This window comes from Electrona antarctica (genome assembly GCF_951216825.1).
Source record: "Electrona antarctica genome assembly, chromosome: 17".
Classification (NCBI taxonomy): Eukaryota; Metazoa; Chordata; class Actinopteri; order Myctophiformes; family Myctophidae; genus Electrona; species Electrona antarctica.
The window spans coordinates 43,805,121-43,824,514 of NC_136798.1; the positions used below are offsets into that span (position 1 = coordinate 43,805,121).

Here is a 19,394-nt window from a genome sequence, read left to right on the forward strand (position 1 = left end):
TTTTAAATAGGGGATGCCATATGCTTGAAAGGGAGTGATACCCTATAGGTTGATTTTATAGTTTCTTTGTTTTTTTCCCACCCCCAGCAGGTAAAATAACAATGGCAGGCTAAGCAACACACCTGCAGCTAATGAAATTAATGATGGGTGTGTTTAGATTTTGGAATGTCTCCAGAACCATGGGTGCTCCCCAGGTGCAGGCAATGAGGCATGGACCAGCGAAGCGACAATTTAAGGATTTTTTTCAGAGCTTTTAAATACCTCAATTTACGGTATAAAAGTAATGAACAAACTAAACTATAAAAGCTGGTCAAACATTGGCCAAATAGGCAAAACATATAGGCTAAGGTCAAGGAAAAGGCAAAATTTGTGAAAATATATAGAAGCTCTATACAACTGTAGATCTGCTACTTTCACAATATTTATGGAACCAAAAAATGTAATGCCTCCTGCAATTCCAAGTGCTTGTCATGATGGGGGTTCCCAGTTCAAATATGATTGTTCTGGGGGGTCCCAGTTCAAATTTGATTAGGTTCCCCAGTTCAAATTTGATTATTCTGGGGGTTCCCAGTTCAAATTTGATTATTATAGGGGTCCCCAGTTCAAAGTTGATTATTCTGAGGGGTCCCAGTTCAAAGTTGATTATTATGGGGGCCCCCAGTTCAAATTTGATTATTCTGGGGGGCCCCTAGTTACAATGTGATTATTCTGGGGGACTCCATTTAAATCAGCCGGCCATGTTTTTAATCTGTTGTGGTTTAAACTCCAAACTCAGCCTATATAGGGCTTCATGCTCCTTTATAAGGAGGGGGGGGGGGGGGGGTCTAATAGAGGGAGTGGATTTAATTATTACTTTTTTGCTGCTGTAATTTATTGATTTAATTATTTATTTATTTATCAAGTCTATCAATGCTGAACACTCAACTCCATGTGTAGCTCTCTCTCTCTCTCTCTCTCTCTCTCTCTCTCTCTCTCTCTCTCTCTCTCTCTCTCTCTTTGCTGACATATTTGCCTTGCCTTGAAAAAAAAGAAAAGAATCGCCAACAACGGGGCAAAGGGTTTTAAAAATGAACACTCGACGGCATTTTTTTGTACATTTTCATAACGACCTAATATAATGTGACGTACTGTTTATATAGCTGCTAATGTAGCACATTCTGGTGTACCATGTAATATTTACGAAGTGTAAAGCTTGAATCATTCGTTTAGTTTAAAAAACAAAAACAACAAAAAAAATACACTTCCAGGCAAACGGGTGCGCGGTGGTGGGGGTGTCAGAGAGGTGGACGGCGATGTGAAGAGCAATCATGCGTCCGAGAGTTCAGCTTTGTTCTCCGTGGATTCAGAACAGAACACGTAGTCTCTCAAGTCAAGACAGACCGTCGGCTGGCCCCAGTTTCCAAACAAGGCTGTCGTTTTGTCACTTTTTTGTGCCTTTATTGATAGTGAACAGTAGACAGACAGGGAAGGAGGAGAGAGAGATTGGGGAGTGACACACGGCAAAGGCCGTCGGGCTCGGGAGTCGAACCCGCGGCACACAGTCCGGCTGGCTCGGCAGCCTAGGTGCCCAGACGGTTGAGCTAACCGTCTGGGCCAGCTTTCACATTTTTAACCTCAAAAGTCCTCCACTGTTTTTTCATAATTGTTTATGCATGTTATTTGGATTTTAGATCGACACCTATTAGACACTCTTTCTGCAACCATATACATGCATTTGGAACTGGCCTCCCTATTTGTTTGCTTTCGCAATAGATGCGCATGAATAACTCCTTGCGCCAACAAAATAATGTTACGCAAATAAACAAAGGTCAATGGGACCAAAATGGCGGTGCCATGTCATTATTCTGACTTATTCTGACAATATTCCGACCTCTCATAATTCCAAACTAACTTTATCCCAAACCCTAACCTATAACCTCACAGGAAGCCACGGGTGATTTTTAACCCGCAGCACGGGTGAATCACCTAGAATGCCCGGAGGTATTTGTAACCATAAAATCAGGACGCCCAGCGATTTGTTTCTTCAGGGCCCATTTCAAGGTGCACAAGGCGCCATCTTGGATGTAGCTGAAGTAGCTAGATGTAGCCAAAACACCCCCGAGGCGATCGACAACAACGGGAAGTATGATTACTTCTAACGCGACAAGCGACGGGACCGCAAAACCTAATCTTTGGTTAGAATTGGACGGATTGATTTAGATCAAGAGTTATTCACGTTTGAAGACTTTTCCTCTCATCCACTAAAATGGAGGGGGACAACTTTGGATGACGTCCCAACCGGAAATGACATCGAATGTTGCCCAACAGGCGCTCCCAGCCTCATTAATGTTCCGTCCTGTGATTAATCTCCGTCCTGAGATCTTTTATTTCCACAACCACAATCTTCCAGCAAAACGTACCATAGTTTAGATTAGTAGAAAGGTTGTCAAACCTCTAGAACCCCTCTCCCAGTGTCTACAAACCTGATGACAATTAAACAATGGACAGAGATAGCACACGGCCTCTGTCGCCAGAAATGGTGAAATATCTGACACAAAATGTTAAAGCGTGTTGGAGTTTGAGTTAAACAAACAGCAGAGTTAAGTTCAGAACTCTGGTGTAGCTGTTTCGGTCTGAACTTCGGCCCGAAGCCCAAAACATCCGACTTTGTTTGAAGTGAGCTGCAGGCTTCAGTCGAAGCCAATTGCTAGGTAGCTGCTTAGCAGAAAAGAAAAATGTAATATATATTTTTCCCATTCTTACCGTAACTATAATTTCATGATTTTACATTGTGCCTGGCAGAGTCTCGGTAGAATTTGCATATTGTGGAACAGAATGTCTGGCTTGAGAGACTATAAAGATTGGATTGTAAAGTTAAAGTTTTGTTTTTTTGTTTTCGGAAACGATGTTTGACAGCTCTGTCTTCAGTGTAGACATTAAATACTACTGTCTATGATTGAGTTAAAAAAAATGACGAGACAAGATGTTTTACTACAAACACAAAGAATCTCAAACATATAGGAAACTCAACTGGTGAAAATTCCCCTTATCCCCAAATAGATCTAGACTCCTGTAGTTTAAAACATACTATTCTGCACTTTCGAGAGAATATTTCTGCTTTTCATTCAGAGAATGAAGCTCAGATCGACTATTAAAAATGTAGGTAGACAATCTGTCATTATGAATTAATGTATCACTACTAGCTACTAGGATGACTTATCAGCAATATTGGTACGGTAATATTAAATCACTTGTTTAGATATGGGATGCAATCTATATAAAAAAAATGTTTGGGTATATGCAATTTCTTATGAATTAGATCTAGCAAAGAGCTGATAGATCTTTTTACTAAATATAAATGTATTGCGTTTTTGTATAAACCTTTTAATACAATCATGTTTCAAGGAATCCAATGTGGGTGATTGGTTCCCAAAATGAAAGAGGGGCGAATGACTCGTTTATTGTTTTTTTGTTTTTGTTTTTTGGGGGGGGGGGTCTTTCTTGTGTTGGACGATCTTGCACATCGGAACAACTCGGTTCCGTGCTCTGATGATGTTTGTTGTGAACTATTGCGGTAAGCGACACCGGAAAAAGCTCTGAGCAGAGGGGCAGACGACCTTTTGTAGATAAATGCTTTCTTTTTGACAGCTGCTGAATCCACAGGACATACAGGGTTTACATCACAACAACAACAACAGTAGTACGTGTATATTGCAACCTGTTCAGTACAATTGTCTTTCCACAACCATGCATCTATATAATAAAGCCTGCAGTCATACAGTATACATAGTTTCAATCCAACACATTCTCACTACCCAGATCGTAATATGCTGATGACGAGTTGGGGGAAATCTATACTATCGTGTGACACACGACGGGCTTCACCTTTTCAACATTCCTGGTATAGTCCCGATTCACGCGACTCACTTCTGCAGAGTCAGCGCCGTATACTTAGTGAGAACGAAATACAGACATCCTCCCTCCCAACTCCTAATAGGTTGACTCTTGTTGTGGCGGGGGGGGGGGGGGAAATTAAATATATAACTAAAAACAGGCGCCCGTGCCGAACGGTGCGATGTCGCCACCCAATGTTAGAATCCTAAATCATGTTTGTTCTTGTCCAACGTCACACGTCTGATGCCGACGTATACGTTTGGTCAGATGTTGCCTAACTCGCCATCGTAGTGGTGCGACCTGGCTGTAAGAATGTGTTAATTAAGCAGGCATAATTATCTGAGCCACAATATGACCATGAAATGACATGAGATGATTTATATATATATATATATATATATATATATATATATATATATATATATATATATATATATATATATATTTGACTGCCTTTTTTGTAGACTGTGGGGAAATATAAAGAGTGTACTTCCACCGAGTAGAATATTAACAATGAAGTGTGATGTATTCCACTCGACGTAACACACACAACAATCGTTAATTAATTAAACGTGCTTTTGCAAGGTTTGATCCAAATTGGCCCAACTTTCATGTGTTACAAGGTTGTCTGAAATCACGGTGCAGGTAGAATCTTGTGGTGTAAAATCATCATTAACATGCACGTGCTTCATTGGAAAAAGTGTCACTTGTTGTTTCACTTGTTACAACTTATTGAAACTGTGATTTCAGAACTTATATAAATAATATATAATGTTGACAATTCCTCTTCAATAATAAACTTTTTTTTTAATAAAGGGATTTAAAAAATCTGGCTGATTATGTCATAGTAGACAGTTAATATATACGATCCAATGAACAATATAAGATTTGTACAGAGTGGAAACTGATTTTGCACACAAACAACCCCAGTATGCTGGTGATTTTAATGTCATCACTTAAGGCCTATATATATTCTTATTTGGCCGGGGTCCCCAGGAACCTATACAGTACACGGCCCCCTCCTTTTCTCCACCTTTAACACATTTCTTGGCCAAAAATACCCAATCTACAAATTTAAAACACGCCACAGCTTGTAGAACAGCCCTTTTCATCGAATGTTTGCCTATTTCCGTTTTAATGTTCGCTTTCTATGATAGGGACACTAGGGATCTGTACAGAAAATACAAAGTGAAAACACAAAAATGTTGGCATCGTATAATATCAATTATAAGTTCATCCTAAATTGATTTACTAAGCAAACGCATTAACCCTTTAGTGTACATATTCTGGAAGATGCAAACATTTGCAGAAAATAGGCTAAGATTTGGCGAAAATCAAGCAGGCATGTAGGTCGGCTATTTTGCGACAAAGAGATTTTGATTGTACAGAGGGAGACAATGAGGGTGCCAGAGACACACCCTTGGAAGACCCCGGTCAGCGCGTGCACAGTAGGCCTACACATGGTGTATTAAGTGTTGAATGAGTCCAGCGGGATCTATTCAAGGCACACGTTCCATGACTTCATGTCTAGACTTTGTCTAGAGTGTAGCTTCTGCCAATATGACGTAGCAGCGGCGGCCATTTTCTGGGTCCATCGTTCCAGACCATAGAGTAATAAAAGGATAGAGACCGAACCGGAGCGTTAGCCCCGCCTCCCCCCCCCCCCCCACTATTCATTTCAGTAGAAGTTGCTCCGTGGCGTTTTGAAGCACGCGGAAGACTTCCGGAAGTATAATTATAACTCAATGGCTCGAGCGAGCGGACCTCAATACGCACGTGACGTCATGAACGTCCGTCCACCTCCATGCAAGTGCTGCAATTCCACATTTCGCCAGTAGGTAGTGGCAGCTTCAACATTGGACAGCCTTACTGGGGGCTTGTTGCAGACCCCATACATTTTTTTCCCAAAAAATCTATATAATCTAAGGCTAGAATCCAGCCATCCGGCCATAATCCATTTTGATTGACCATTTGATTCTGTGAATTTTCAGTTATTTTTCTTTTTTCTTTCTTTAACAAAATCAAACGTTTTACGGTCATGATTCACCAGGGTGGCTTGAATCTATATAGCCTTAAATGTATATATTTAATTTTTATCTATACAAATAAATGGGGTCTGGAACGGAAACAGAAAATGTCCGACACTGCTATGCCCTGTAGAATTCTGCATATATAGATAAAGCATTGGTTGTAGAACCTTTTTAATTTCAATGGCCCCATAACCCTGAGAGGTTAGGGTAAGCTAGGGTCCATTTGGTTCCATCTGTACACTCCCAGAGTTACAGACCTGTAACCGTCCACTTGGAAACCCCCTCAAGGAACCCCCGAGGATCCTTTGGGACCGACCCTCTACTTTTTATTCACTTGTTCTTGTACTGAAATATACGAAAGGAAACGGGAATTAAAAGCACAAATCTGCCACCTTCCAATGGTCAGCATAGACTCCCATATTGTACCGATGTTAAAAACTAAACCTGTAATGTATTTACGTAAGCTCTCAGCACTAGCATGTGACATGCTAGAATGCGAAAAGAAACCTATGAATATATGTGAAGCAATTTCCTTTTGTTACCATAAAAAAGTTAAAACAACTATATCGGTTTATTTTGGAGTACTGCATTGATAAAGGGGTTGATTCTTTTTATACATTCATTTTATTCTCCCCATTATAGGCCTAAACCTGTTTTGTTTTTTTCTCTCTCTCTCTCTCTCTCTTTCTTGCAAAATGATTTTCATGTTTTGTTACATACATGGCATGTTTTGTTTTTTTTTTGTTGATGAATATTTTTGCTGTAAGTGATATTTCAGTTCCATTGTGAAGTTTGTACAATTTTTAATCATGCTGGTGTTGGCATCTCTTGCTCTGAATAAACCTTGTGTTGCAACACGAACAATATTTGCAATCTCTTCAATGTGTGTGTGTGTGTGTGTGTGTGTGTGTGTGTGTGTGTGTGTGTGTGTGTGTGTGTGTGTGTGTGTGTGTGTGTGTGTGTGTGTGTGTGTGTGTGTGTGTGTGTGTGTGTGTGTGTGTGTGTGTGTGTGTCATAAGAAACAGGAGACGCATGTGTGAATCGAGGTTTTATTACATAATAATAATACACTTTATTTATATAGCACCTTTCATACATAAAATGCAACCCAAAGTGCTTCACATATAACAAATAACAAGCAGCGGAATGCCAGAAGACAAAAGCAGGTCAATAGATAAAAAAAAGTATATACAAATATATACAAATTAGAAAATAAAAATAGCAATACAAAAAGAAAAAAATAAATGGTAAGGAAAATTGTAACAGAACATTGAGTGTGAACACAAGATCAGTCTAAACAAATGCCAAGTTGAAAAAATAAGTTTTCAACTCGCTCTTAAAACCAGCAAGGGAGGTCACCCTTTTAAGGTGCAGTGGTAGTGTGTTCCACAACTTGGGGCCATAGACCCAGAAGGCGGCCTCACCGGTGTTCTTATGTTGAGCTTTGGGTAATTTTAGTAGGAGAGCGGATGAAGACCTGAGTGTTCTAGTTGGAACATAAAAATTTATGGAATCCTTAATATATGAAGGTGCCAAGTTATTTAGTGCTTTATAAACAAATAAAAGCGCTTTGAAATCTATTCTAAACAATACTGGTAACCAATGTAGTGTTGACAGGACTGGACTAATGTGATCTCTTCTTCTGGTATTTGTTAATATTCTAGCTGCCGCATTCTGGATTATCTGTAATTCTTTTATAGATTTCTTTGGGTAGTCCTGTAAAAAGATTTGCAATAATCTAGTCGGCTTGTGATAAAAGCATGTAGAAGTACTTCTGCATCTCTCTGATTTAAAAAAAGGTCTTACTTTAGCCATGTGGGCGACTGTGGCTCAAGAGGTAGAGCAGGTCGTCCAATGATCCATGGGTCGGCGGTTCGAATCCCGGCTCCTCCTGTCTACATGTCGAAGTGTCCTTGGGCAAGACACTGAACCCCAAATTGCTCCCGATGTGCTGGTTGGTACCTTGCATGGCTTCCGCCGCAATCGGTGTATGAATGTGTGTGTGAATGGGTGAATGTAATGCACAATCTATGTAAAGTGCCTTGGATAAAAGGCGCTATATATATAAATGCACCATTTACCATGTTTCTTAAATGGAAAAAAGCTGTTCTTGTGACCTTACTAAAATGAGAATGAATAGGTCTGAGTCTAAAGTCACACCCAGGTCTGTGACCTCTGTTTTGACATGTCTAGCCAGGGATCCAAGCATTAGCTGTAGCCTACTTTTTTTTCTCTCTCAGACTGGGGACCAGTGAGAAGGATCTCAGTTTTTCCTTCATTGAGTTTTAACAAGTTATTACACATCCAATGTCATTGAGACAGGAAGTGAGATCACTCAGGTCATTGGGGTCGTCTGGTTTCATGATTCACATGATTCATGGTGATTCACGTGGCATGTTCAGGATCTTCCTGAGGGTCAAAAAACACATATTGTATAAATAGTTAGATTCAAGTCAATGATCTACTGTACAGACAGTACATGCTTCAGGTGGTTGTAAACATTCTGCTCTGTGTATTTTACCCTCAGGAACCCTGTGTGTGTGTGTGTGTGTGTGTGTGTGTGTGTGTGTGTGTGTGTGTGTGTGTGTGTGTGTGTGTGTGTGTGTGTGTGTGTGTGTGCAAACTTTTGTGCGTCACATGTGATGCTTTTAACGGTCAAGTCAGGCTGGAATAACGAAGGGGACCGCGGCCACTTCGAGTTGTGAATATGATGTCTGTATGTATGTAGACTTAGATTGTATTTTAAACAGACTTATAGCTTGTTACGTAGACAGCTCTAGAATTGCATTTTATGTAGTCATAGCACTTTATAGTACACATGTATAATAAATTACTTTTTTATGTGATGTATGCCATGCTTTTGTTATTGCTTAATGTAAATCGCTCTGGATTAAGAGCGTCTGCTAAATGCCTAAATTGTAAATTGTAAATTGTAAAAATATTACTACCAAATCGGTAGCACTTAAACATGTGCTAATCTGCATAACCACTAGAGGGCGATGCGAGCCAAGGCATCTCAGTTATGTGACAGACCAGGTGAATAAACAACCCATGTTGCAACCAGAACGCTCACGTCTTATTGTTATTGTTGTATGAAGTAAATAACATACTTAACAAATTAAACCCTGGAAAACTAAAACTTTGTTTGGTTTTTTTAAAACCAAGGTTCATGTTTTAGGTTGTTATTAGAGAAAGTAAAAGATGAGTGTTATTTTTTATTATTATTAGGCCTATTTATTTATTTTTAATTTGCTGCTTTCTTTCGTTTTTGCGATTTTTAGCTATTTTTGATAGCGGGGGCATTTGAAGTGGCTAAATATGTGACCATATTTGACTGAGGGGCTGCTATCGTGCAGCCTCCAGCTTTTCAGAGGAGGAAAACTGAATTCATACATTTTGTATCCAAAATGAGTTAATAGCACAGGCAGACTCTTCACATAGCCTACTACTAGAGCATGTCCGAAATAAATATCAGAGCTGTAAATATAAAATAAATGCTTAAACATGTAGCTAGATGTAATGTTAGAGTCCACAGAAGTGAATCTTTCATGCCTGTTTTCTCAACTTGCTGTTTTCTGCAAGACATTACTCTACTATAAGCCATATCTCCAAAACTGGTGGGTCAAACTGAACAAACAATATGTCCATTTGAAGCTATGATTCCCTGCTCTCATACGACATGAAAAAACGAAAATTTAAAAAAGGGGCGCTCTTATCATCGTACATCATCATGACGTAAAATTGACTGTCTATTTGCTCAGACGTAACATTCTCCATTCATTGTCAATGGGAATTTAATGTTTGTGTAGGACACAGTGTGGACAAACACCAAAAGCTGGATATAGGAGGGGCTAGCTCCCCTCAAAAATCAATGACTTAGCCTCGGTCAGAAACTATACGTCTTTTTTACACAATTTTACGGCAATTTCTTTATTATTATTTACTATAGTCCTACTGACCCCAGTCAATTACATCTGGCCACAAAAGATCATCAATTGAATGTGAAGGGGGAGGTGACAAACTCTCATAAGATGCAATGGAAAAGTTCTAACTGCACTCACATGTAAAAATGCACCATCATACTTCCAGATGCTGTTTTCTCCCAGTGTGGAGGAAGAATGATTAGGATTTTTATTGTGAAATAATCCATTGGTTTCTGTTGTGTGTGAACAATAATAGCAATTCAAAGCAGTTGTCCTCAAAACCACACCTACATTCGCTGTCATAAGAACGGGAGGTGCACTCATGATCACGGCAGCAGAGCCTGTTTGTGCATGGGTGCACGCACGGCTGCAGCCCATCAAGTATAATTAATGCTTTGAGGCAGCGGTGGCCGAACGGTTTGCGGAGCGGTCTTGTTATCGGAAGGTCGCCAGTTCGAATCCCCGGACCGGCACGTTAAAATTACCACCGCTGAAGTGCCCTTGAGCAAGGCATTGAACCCCTACCATGAAATGTTCTATGAGCAGGGTCTGGCTGTAAACAAGTCTCGAGCTTAGTCCATTCACCCTGGGTAAACAAAGAACTTTGCTTTGCTTTGCTTCATCCCGCGAGCGCACGCAGACCTCTACGCTCACAACAGTCGCATCCGCGATGCGATGTGAGCTTGTATATCAGCTGTTCTCTGCATGCAATACTGTTGCGCTTTGAAGTATAAATGGCTCCTATAGGTGCCCCTCACTAGCCAACACACAAGAGGAGGTTGAATGAACTGAAACCAGCACTCCCCAAAACAACAGGTTTGGATATCTGTTGGGAATTGATTGATTTGTTGTGGCCAGATGTATCTCCCTGGGGTCTAGTAGGACTATAGTAAATAATTGCGACCGTATTTACTACCAGCAAGACGCCCTGAGGGCGAGAAGCCCTTTAGGGCGAGGTCGCGTGCACGCATCCGCCTGGCTGACGGCAGACTGCTGGGAGAGCAGCTTTGGCTTTTGGTTTACAGGGCATTTTTGTAACACAGACCAGGCTTTCCTAAGAGGTGGGAAGCCTGGTGACGCGAGGTTAGGGTCAGATCAACATATGGAATTAATTCTGTACTGGAGCGTGTCTTGAGTGTACAGGGTTTGATGAGGTCAGATCAACATATGGAATGTCAGAACAGGAAGGACGGGTGGGGAGGGATCAACAGTTGGAATGTCAGAACAGTGTCTTGATCTTCATATATGGAGATGGTCATATGGTGTGATGTGTCACGAGGCGTGACCATATATGGAGGCGGGATGTCACGAGGCGTGACCATATATGGAGGCATGGGGTGACTAACGGATGGACAGACGGACGGAAGGGAGATGCAGGTTTTCATTGGTAGCCTACACCATACCGTTAGTCACCCACGCCTCCATATATGGTCACGCCTCGTGACATCACGTCTCCATATATGGTCACGCCTCGTGACATCACGTGACATCATGGAAAGACTTAGATCTCCAATATATCACGCCTCGTGCCACGTCACGCCACCATATATGGCCATATCCATATATGAAGATCACAACACTGACCTCATCCAACACAGAAGAGGTGACATTGACACACAGCTGCAGGACTGACACAATGATCAACACCGCAGTCACACCTTGCGCCAGCACCTAGTGACAAGAACAATCACATTTTAACCCAATTTCTATCTGTATTTGACCCCCCCGCCCTTGTGTGCCAGGGCAGCCCCACCCATCCTCAGAAGAGAAGATTTGTGTTTGAGAACCACTGTTTATAAATTGTTCAAGGTTTTTGAAAAACATATGATCTCTCTCTCACTCTCACTCTCACTCTCACTCTCTCTCTCTCACACACACACACACACACACACACACACACACACACACACACACACACACACACACACACACACACACACACACACACACACACACACACACACACACACACACACACACACACACACACACACACACACACACACACACACACACACACACACACCGCATTTTCACGATTTTTCAAAAATAGCAGACCTACAAGCTCGTAGCGCGCCACCGCTTGCGGGTCTGCTATTTTTCTAAAGTATAACATAATGCACCAAAAAGGGTTCCCGTCCAGAATGGGTTAATAAAACCCAAAAGACTGACAGTATAATTGTGTTGACCTCCGGCCTCTTCACCCCCACCTGAACATCCTCTAATGAAACGGTGGGTCTGATTTTTTACAAACACACAACTTGTGTGTTTGTAAATGAATCAATCAAGTGACTCGCTGAGTGTCTGACCGACTGTCTGTCTGTCTGTCTGTCTGTCAGTCGGCACCGAATGACCTTTGACCTGACCTGTCCTGTGGGGACCGTGTCTGCTCTCTGGGGAAATAAAGAACGGAGGTGACATCATGCAGTGTTGTGTTTTTGGCAGCAAACTCATTTCAGTCCCTTGAATAGTTTTAATTTAGTCACATTTTAGTCACCTGGAATGTTTGAGTGTTTTAATGTGTTTTAGGCAATGCCTGCCTGTGTGTGTGGTGTGTATGCTGTCATATTATATGAGAGTGTAACACATGGACCCAAATGGACCCTTACAGGTCTGTAACTCTGAGTGTACAAATGGAACCAAATGGACCGTTTTATAACTTTTAACTCTGATACTGTACAGATGGAATCAAATGGGACTCCAAATGGGTCCATTTGGTTTTACTCTCAGAGTTATGGGGGTCCTTGAAATTAAAACGTTTGAGAACCTGTATGCAATGGCTTATCTCTTGTAAAAAGAGAGAGACCAGCCCAAACCATCATATCCTATGCTTTGCTTGGTTGTACAAAATAATATTCGGTCAATTTAATTTGCAGAAGGACTCACCTCGCGCACAGCTGCCTTGTCTGTGTTGTTGACATGGACTTGCAGGACAGAACTTTTATTTGTGACAGACACATAGTTCCTTTGCAGACAATACAATCTGCATCTCATTGGTCAGTCACAAAGCTAAGAAAACAGTAGCCTACTTTTTCTGCATGTCATTGATAGGATTAGGATAGTTATTTTGCAATTCAAGTTTTCCCTCACGGAGAGCAGACAACACAGTCTATCTGCAGACAGCGGAGCAGCAGCGAGCCTTTCTCTGACCTGCTGTGAGGACCAGTGCTGTCAGCGCACATGCAGTTATGAATAATACACATTCCGGGGTTCGGGCTGAAAGTCCGCCTCCCACAGTGTTTTTCCACTACGAACCATTGAACGTGCATTGTAATACACATTGGTCGGTCTGAATGGTCTGTGAGCGTACATATACGTGTAAAACCCCGGACATTTGAAGGAATTTATAAACCCCCCCCCGGACAGCCAGCCGGACAGCCACAAGAGGACGTATGGTAAGCCTACATTAGACACACAGCACAACAACCTGGCAACCCTGAATGAGGGACAAGTGGCAAATTGCCAATCAGCTGCCAGTCCTGGTGTGTGTGTGTGTGTGTGTGTGTGTGTGTGTGTGTGTGTGTGTGTGTGTGTGTGTGTGTGTGTGTGTGTGTGTGTGTGTGTGTGTGAGAGAGAGAGTGCAGAGTCCTCACAAGTACTGTTAAAAAAACTCTACCACAACGTCACTAAAAAGTACATTAAAACACTTGAACCTTTGCAAAACAAACACATAGTAATATACAGACGTACATTATGACAATATTTCAATGTGTGCATTGGTAAAATACACTTGTTACTACTTACGAATAAAAATGTACTAGCCTGCAAAAAAACAAGACGATAAATATACCCTCAATCCTTGGCTCAGAGTATTCCACGGTGGCTCAGTGGTTCTGGCAGTTGCCGATGGTGTGAGAGGACGCTGGTTCGAGACAAGTCAAGATTCGTGTCCTCGATGCGGGGGAGGGGGGCAATCAAACACAAGTGTTTGGTCAAATCACATGACTTCCATTGGAAAAGCATTGAGGCGGCCATGAAACACAGGCAGAGCACAGAACAGTTCTTTATGTGTGTACGAAGCCCCAGAGACCCGAAACACGTGCATCAATGAGGTTTTCTTTGTATTTGTGCATAAAACAGCTTCCTTGTGCAAAACAGCTTCCTTGTGCAAAGTAAAATAAAGTACTGTTGTCTCCAGTCTAGACCTTGTGCAAAATAAAATACTGTTGTCTCCAGCCTAGTCCGTCTTGGTCCTGCCACCTCCACCCAGCCTGTCTGGAGCATATTTCAAGCAGTAAGCAATTTGGTCAGAGATGTTAGCCTCCGTTTCTTTGGTGCTCCTCTGGACACTCTCTGCAAGACAGACAAGATGGGCTACAGTAAGCAGTAAAACCATTAAGCGGCAGAAATTCGAAGGGGTCAAACATTTAATCTAATGCTCAAAGTTAAAGGGATTTCAAGTTTGGACACTGGCTACATCATTACAAAATGAAAGCAAAAAGAGATATCCGTTTTAAAGGTGTCAAAGAACATAAGAACCATCCAGAATGTATACACTTGAAAACATTGTGGGTAGTTGCCTGGTTATTCACAAGTGGCCACTGTGTCAAAACATGGGTACTGGATATATGCCGTTTACCTATGACCACAGAGTAGAGGTGGAGCTTGATGAAAGACAGCTTTCTTTCTTTGGTTCCCAGCTTTCCCTTCATATTGAATTTTGCCATGAGGTCATTTGACATCAACCTGTGGATACAAAAGGTATTTAAAAGTGATGCAATTCCATTAACTTGTAGACTAGTAGAGGGCACCCCTAGAAGAGTACCTGTTGAGGGTACATGCAGTAGAAGTTAATTAAAAAATAGCACATTTTCAAGCTCATAGCGCGGCACAAGTGTCACACTATGAGCTTGTAGCTTGAGCTGCTATTTTTGAAATATCGTGAAAATGTGGCACACATCTTTGAATACAGATTCTTTCAGAGCGAACGTTTAACTCAAATCTTTGCTTCTGGGGGGGTCCCAAATACAGATATGTCTGGGGTCCTTGACATGAAAAAGGTTGAGAACCACTGGCATAGAAACATGGGGTTTTCAGAAAACTGTCAGGATTTAGAAGACATTTGTAGAATCTGTTTTCAGGATGTTTGTTTTTCCTTTTAGCATCAACCCATTTACACGTGAGGACTTTTTCCCCATTGTGATCCTGTGTATTCAAGTCAACAGAGCATCACATATTACACCTTAATACATGTCATCAACAAATATAAACAGCTATATTTACTACTAGTAGTCTTGAGTAGCCAGTCATGTCTCAGACGAGTGCATTTGGGGATATCTAAATTCAATGTAGGGGCTACAACTGTGTGGAAAGTCTTTTGCGAATTAAAACCTGCATTGCAAAGTCTTTCATATTTGGATGGTATCAGGATTGGTTTAACGCAGAGGGTGTAGTACATACTGGAAACAGACAACCCTAAACCAAAGCAAAATGGACTGCTACCTAGCACTAAACAGATAATATATATGTCAGAATACCTGAGCATCGTGAACAACCCAAAACTTAAGTCTTTACTAGGTACAGAGTCAGTGGACACAGCCTTCAATAGAGAAAGGCCGCCACAGAAAGACCCCGCTCCCAAGGGATGACTATGCACCATTGCACCCACCCACTGCACACACAATGTGGTGGAAACTGAGCAATACTTTTTAAGCACCTGCCCACTATACAAAGACAGACATACTTCCCACAGATTACATACACCCTATGTGAGTTTGAAAACTACCATACCACAGCAGCAAGATGTGTGACCTGTTGTGATAAAAGAAGGTTAGCTAATGGAATACAACCAAACTAAGGTCTACTAACCATTGAGTGTACCTCTCGACCTACTGCACATATAAACAGCTGCTACCTTTATGTATTTTAAATCGGATGCTTTTATTGTATACCATTTAAATATTTTTAAGGACAATTGCTGCCATTTGTCCAAAAGTGACTGCAAAAGATTGCTGCCATTTGTTTCAATAAGCTTTAATACACTGTAGGCTATACTGTAAAGCATGTATAATGACGCAATGTGATACAACAGTTTACACAATGCCGTACCCCTCCAACTGTATACTTCCCCATTTTGAAATGATTAAATTACATTTTGACACATGCTTTGATACAGTGTCAAATTGCTACAGTTTTGAAACAGTTATGCTACAGTTGTGAAACCTACCAGATGCTGTCTTTCAGTAGCCGAGGTGAGGGACTCGTCAAGGACGGTTAGTCCCTCTACTGTGGTCGCCTTGGCCGGAAGGGGAGCACTCTCATCTTGACTGCTTGACAGCTTCAAGTCCTGCAACCCGTCCCGGATAGAAACGAGCAGCTCCAGAACCTTCCTCTGAAATTCTAAAGCATAGAAACGAATGATCACCACAAATAGAAAGAGCACAACCATACCAACAGCACAATGTGTGTGTGTCTGTGTGTGTGTGTGTGTGTGTGTGTGTGTGTGTGTGTGTGTGTCGCTTACTTGCTTGCTGCATTGGGTACGGTGATGCTCGTTGTAGTCTGGGGGTGGAGGTGGAGGTGGGGTTGCGTGACTTTTTTCCTGTTTGATGAGACAGGCATCCATAAGGTTATTTATTTGCCACTTTTCTTTAGTATAAACCATTGCATTAAGTACAAGTTCAAATCCTACAAATGTAACCTAGTAGTGGCAGCTAGTGTTCTTCCGAAATGAAGAACAGCAGCCCCCCCTCTCCACACAGTAATTAATCAATTGTAAGTATTGTAAGACTAGCATATACCGGTATAGGTCAAATGTTTATTAAAAAATTCTGACTTCATACGAACTTTTCGTAGGGGTAACTGGTGGGAAACTCTGTGCAGATCCCATGCTGTCATCAGTCTGATAATCTTGCAGTTCTGGCTCTTGCAGTTCTGGCTCTGAACTGAAGTGCCCTAAAGAAAACAGTGATTAACACCTTCTGAAATTCTAATGCATAGAAACAAATGACTACAATTAATTAGAGTGCAAAACCATACCACAACAACTTAAGTGTGCGTGCGTCGCTTACTTGGTTGCATTGGCTCAGGCAATTGAGTGGAGCTGGGTCCAGGCGACTTGGTTTTTTCTGTTTGATGAGACAGGCATCCATGAGAAGGTGATCTACTTTACTTTTATTCAATATGAACTACCATTGCATTTAATATATCCTCCATATATGACAGAGTGGCAGCTCCAAAATGAAATAAATGCAAACAATGATGACTTTAACAAACCAACAATCTAAAGTTGAAAAATGTTTAAGGAAGCACAACCTAGTTTTGGGGTGTGTGTGTGTGTGTGTCACAATTACTTCCTTGGTGTTTCTGGGCATTTTGGTCAGAGGATGGAGTGGAGGTCGTCCCTTGCGACTTTTCTGTTTGATGAGACATAGTTTTGGGATTCAGTGTGTGTCTCTATTACATTGTTGTGTATGACTAGCATACCACTATGAGTATGGGGCAAATGCTAATAAAAGCAGACTTCATACTAACCTTTTGGTCGAACACTTTGCAGCACCACCTTCTGTGGCACAAGTGGCAGCTCTGGACTGAAGCGACCTAAAGAAAACTGTGATTAAAACCGGATTTTTTTACTGTATAGACTCATTACCTGCCTTCAGCTGTATTGTATATGAAACAGAAAAGATACTATATTCCACGTCAATATTGCTCCCGTCACTGGCATTTGTAGCCTACACACTCAATCATAATCAAATGGGACTGCCAACGTCCAGCGGTGGGGGGAACAAACCTTGATCTTCCTCTTCTTCAGATTGCCCACCGTGTTCCTCTTCATCCTCAACTAATTGAGACAGAAATGTTGGCAAAAACTTCAGTTGCAAATAGCTTTGTTGAATTATTATTGTGTTGGCGTACAGACGTTATAGTAGCCCTGTCGCAATTATTGCCTGATTGCAGTTGTGGGTGAAACGCCTTACTCGCTTCCACGTAAGAAAAATATTCAAAATGTTCCCAAAAAATAAAAAGAGGAAGAGTTGCCAAAACAGCTCTACAAGCCCACAGTCATCAAGAGCTTGTAGATCAGCCATTTTGTATATAAAACTTAAAGCAATGTTTCGTTTTTCATTTAATATTTTGTCATGTGCTTTTTTTTTACAAAACCTAAAAGCCAAACAAATTATGCTTTTAGATTCCAAATGTTCAATGCCAAAAAACAATGACCTTGTTATTCAGTTATTCGAGTGACAATCAATCATGTAAGCGTTACAATTCAGAGAAGATTGACTACTGCCAAGTTAAAGAACATACCATATTCTGGATAAAGCCTTTTTTTCTTCTGTCTTTTTCCAGAAGGTTCTTCACCACCAGCTTCTGCAGCACTGGTGAGATCGTAATCTTCACATGCTTGGAAGTCATCTATCAATCAAACAGAGGCAAGGCAATGGTTGTCAATGCATAACATATGCACAAGTTGGCACGTTAATGAAGACAAAGTGCACATAATAGATGCAACTACCAACCTGAGCGCATCTTCTCTTTTATGAGGCGAAACTGACGCCAGCCACTTTTTGGTTCTCGTCGTTCCGTCATGCGTTTCTTGGCATTTGGGACAGCTGGCCAAAACAGTTTCATATGTTCAAAGTCCATCCATTACAACTGTAACTCCCTCCGAGCACAAACAGACACAATGTGGTTTCCTTGAAACTGATTTATTGGAAGGTGCCTTCTTGCCCTCCCAATCCACCGTGAAAACTAAACAAACAATAAAACAAGCACGTACAATTAACATAAATGACATGCACAGCATGTAGATGCAAACATTTCACATGAGTAAAATACAGACAAAACAAACAACAAATACCTCGTTGGCTGCGTGCATAACAAAGGGGGAATACTCTCCAGTCTTCTTATAACCTTTTCTTAGACAGTCTCTTATGACCTTTACTTCTTGTAACTTTAAAGTCTTTGTGTGACCATGACCAGTGTAAACGGAGCTGGCAGAGCTGCTGCTTCTAGCTGCTTCTAGCTGCGGCTTGATTGCATACACAAAACTCCTGTGTACCAATTGACGTGAGAGCAGACCAAACGAGACACAGAATATGACGTTGACTCTTCAAAATAAAAGCATTAAAACAACTTGACATGAAATAATGTTTTAACATGAATGTAACTATTAACTATGAACTTCTTAATTATGCACTTGTACACTTAGAAAGATAATAAACAATTATGAACTTATTTTAACCTTATTATGAACTTTGTCTTAGAGAAATAAAGCAAACTATATCCCCTATAGTGGCAACAGTTACAACAACAACTTGAGACAAATACATGAAATAATGTTTTAAATGTGACTTAATTATGAACTTCTTCATTATGAACTTGTACCTTTTAGGAATAAAGCAAACTATATCACCTATAGTGGCAACAGTTACAATATGAATGTGTTTAAATGCCAGTGTAGCTGGTTCACACACACACACACACACACACACACACACACACACACACACACACACACACACACACACACACACACACACACACACACACACACACACACACACACACACACAATGCAGCAGGCATTAGACAACCTGACAGCCACCAACCTGGCAACCCTGAA

The 19,394-nt window shown here is 41.1% G+C and overlaps 1 protein-coding gene across 4 annotated transcripts; it reads right to left on the minus strand.

The window, feature by feature from the left end:
* Window positions 1-13,630: 13,630 nt before the first annotated feature.
* Window positions 13,631-18,786, minus strand: LOC306940887 (uncharacterized protein). Of its 4 annotated transcripts, none has more exons than XM_079526136.1 (13): window positions 18,630-18,786; window positions 18,289-18,381; window positions 18,077-18,184; window positions 17,559-17,609; window positions 17,300-17,365; window positions 17,119-17,181; window positions 16,837-16,893; window positions 16,613-16,720; window positions 16,290-16,367; window positions 15,993-16,165; window positions 15,557-15,577; window positions 14,406-14,512; window positions 13,631-14,119 (listed from the first exon to the last, which is right to left on the minus strand). In XM_079526136.1, exons 2-12 carry the CDS (start codon window positions 18,356-18,358, stop codon window positions 14,498-14,500), a joined length of 810 nt encoding a protein of 269 aa, XP_079382262.1. In that variant the 5' UTR covers window positions 18,359-18,381; window positions 18,630-18,786; the 3' UTR covers window positions 13,631-14,119; window positions 14,406-14,497. The 4 variants fall into 4 exon arrangements, with proteins under 4 accessions (XP_079382262.1, XP_079382259.1, XP_079382261.1 ...); XM_079526133.1 differs by having other exon boundaries at window positions 18,289-18,520; XM_079526135.1 differs by lacking the exon at window positions 15,557-15,577 and having other exon boundaries at window positions 18,289-18,520.
* Between the last annotated feature and the right edge of the window lie 608 nt (window positions 18,787-19,394).

What these genes read in the sequence shown, in the direction of transcription:
- LOC306940887 (XM_079526133.1), bottom strand. Translation starts at nt 18,415, where the DNA reads ATGGACTTTGAACATATGAAACTGTTTTGGCCAGCTGTCCCAAATGCC. An exon ending in TGCCCAGAAACACCAAGGAA is followed by an intron (nt 16,894 to 17,118) that starts GTAATTGTGACA and finishes CTCATCAAACAG; the next exon opens with AAAAAACCAAGTCGCCTGGA. An exon ending in GCCTGAGCCAATGCAACCAA is followed by an intron (nt 16,721 to 16,836) that starts GTAAGCGACGCA and finishes TGTTTTCTTTAG; the next exon opens with GGCACTTCAGTTCAGAGCCA.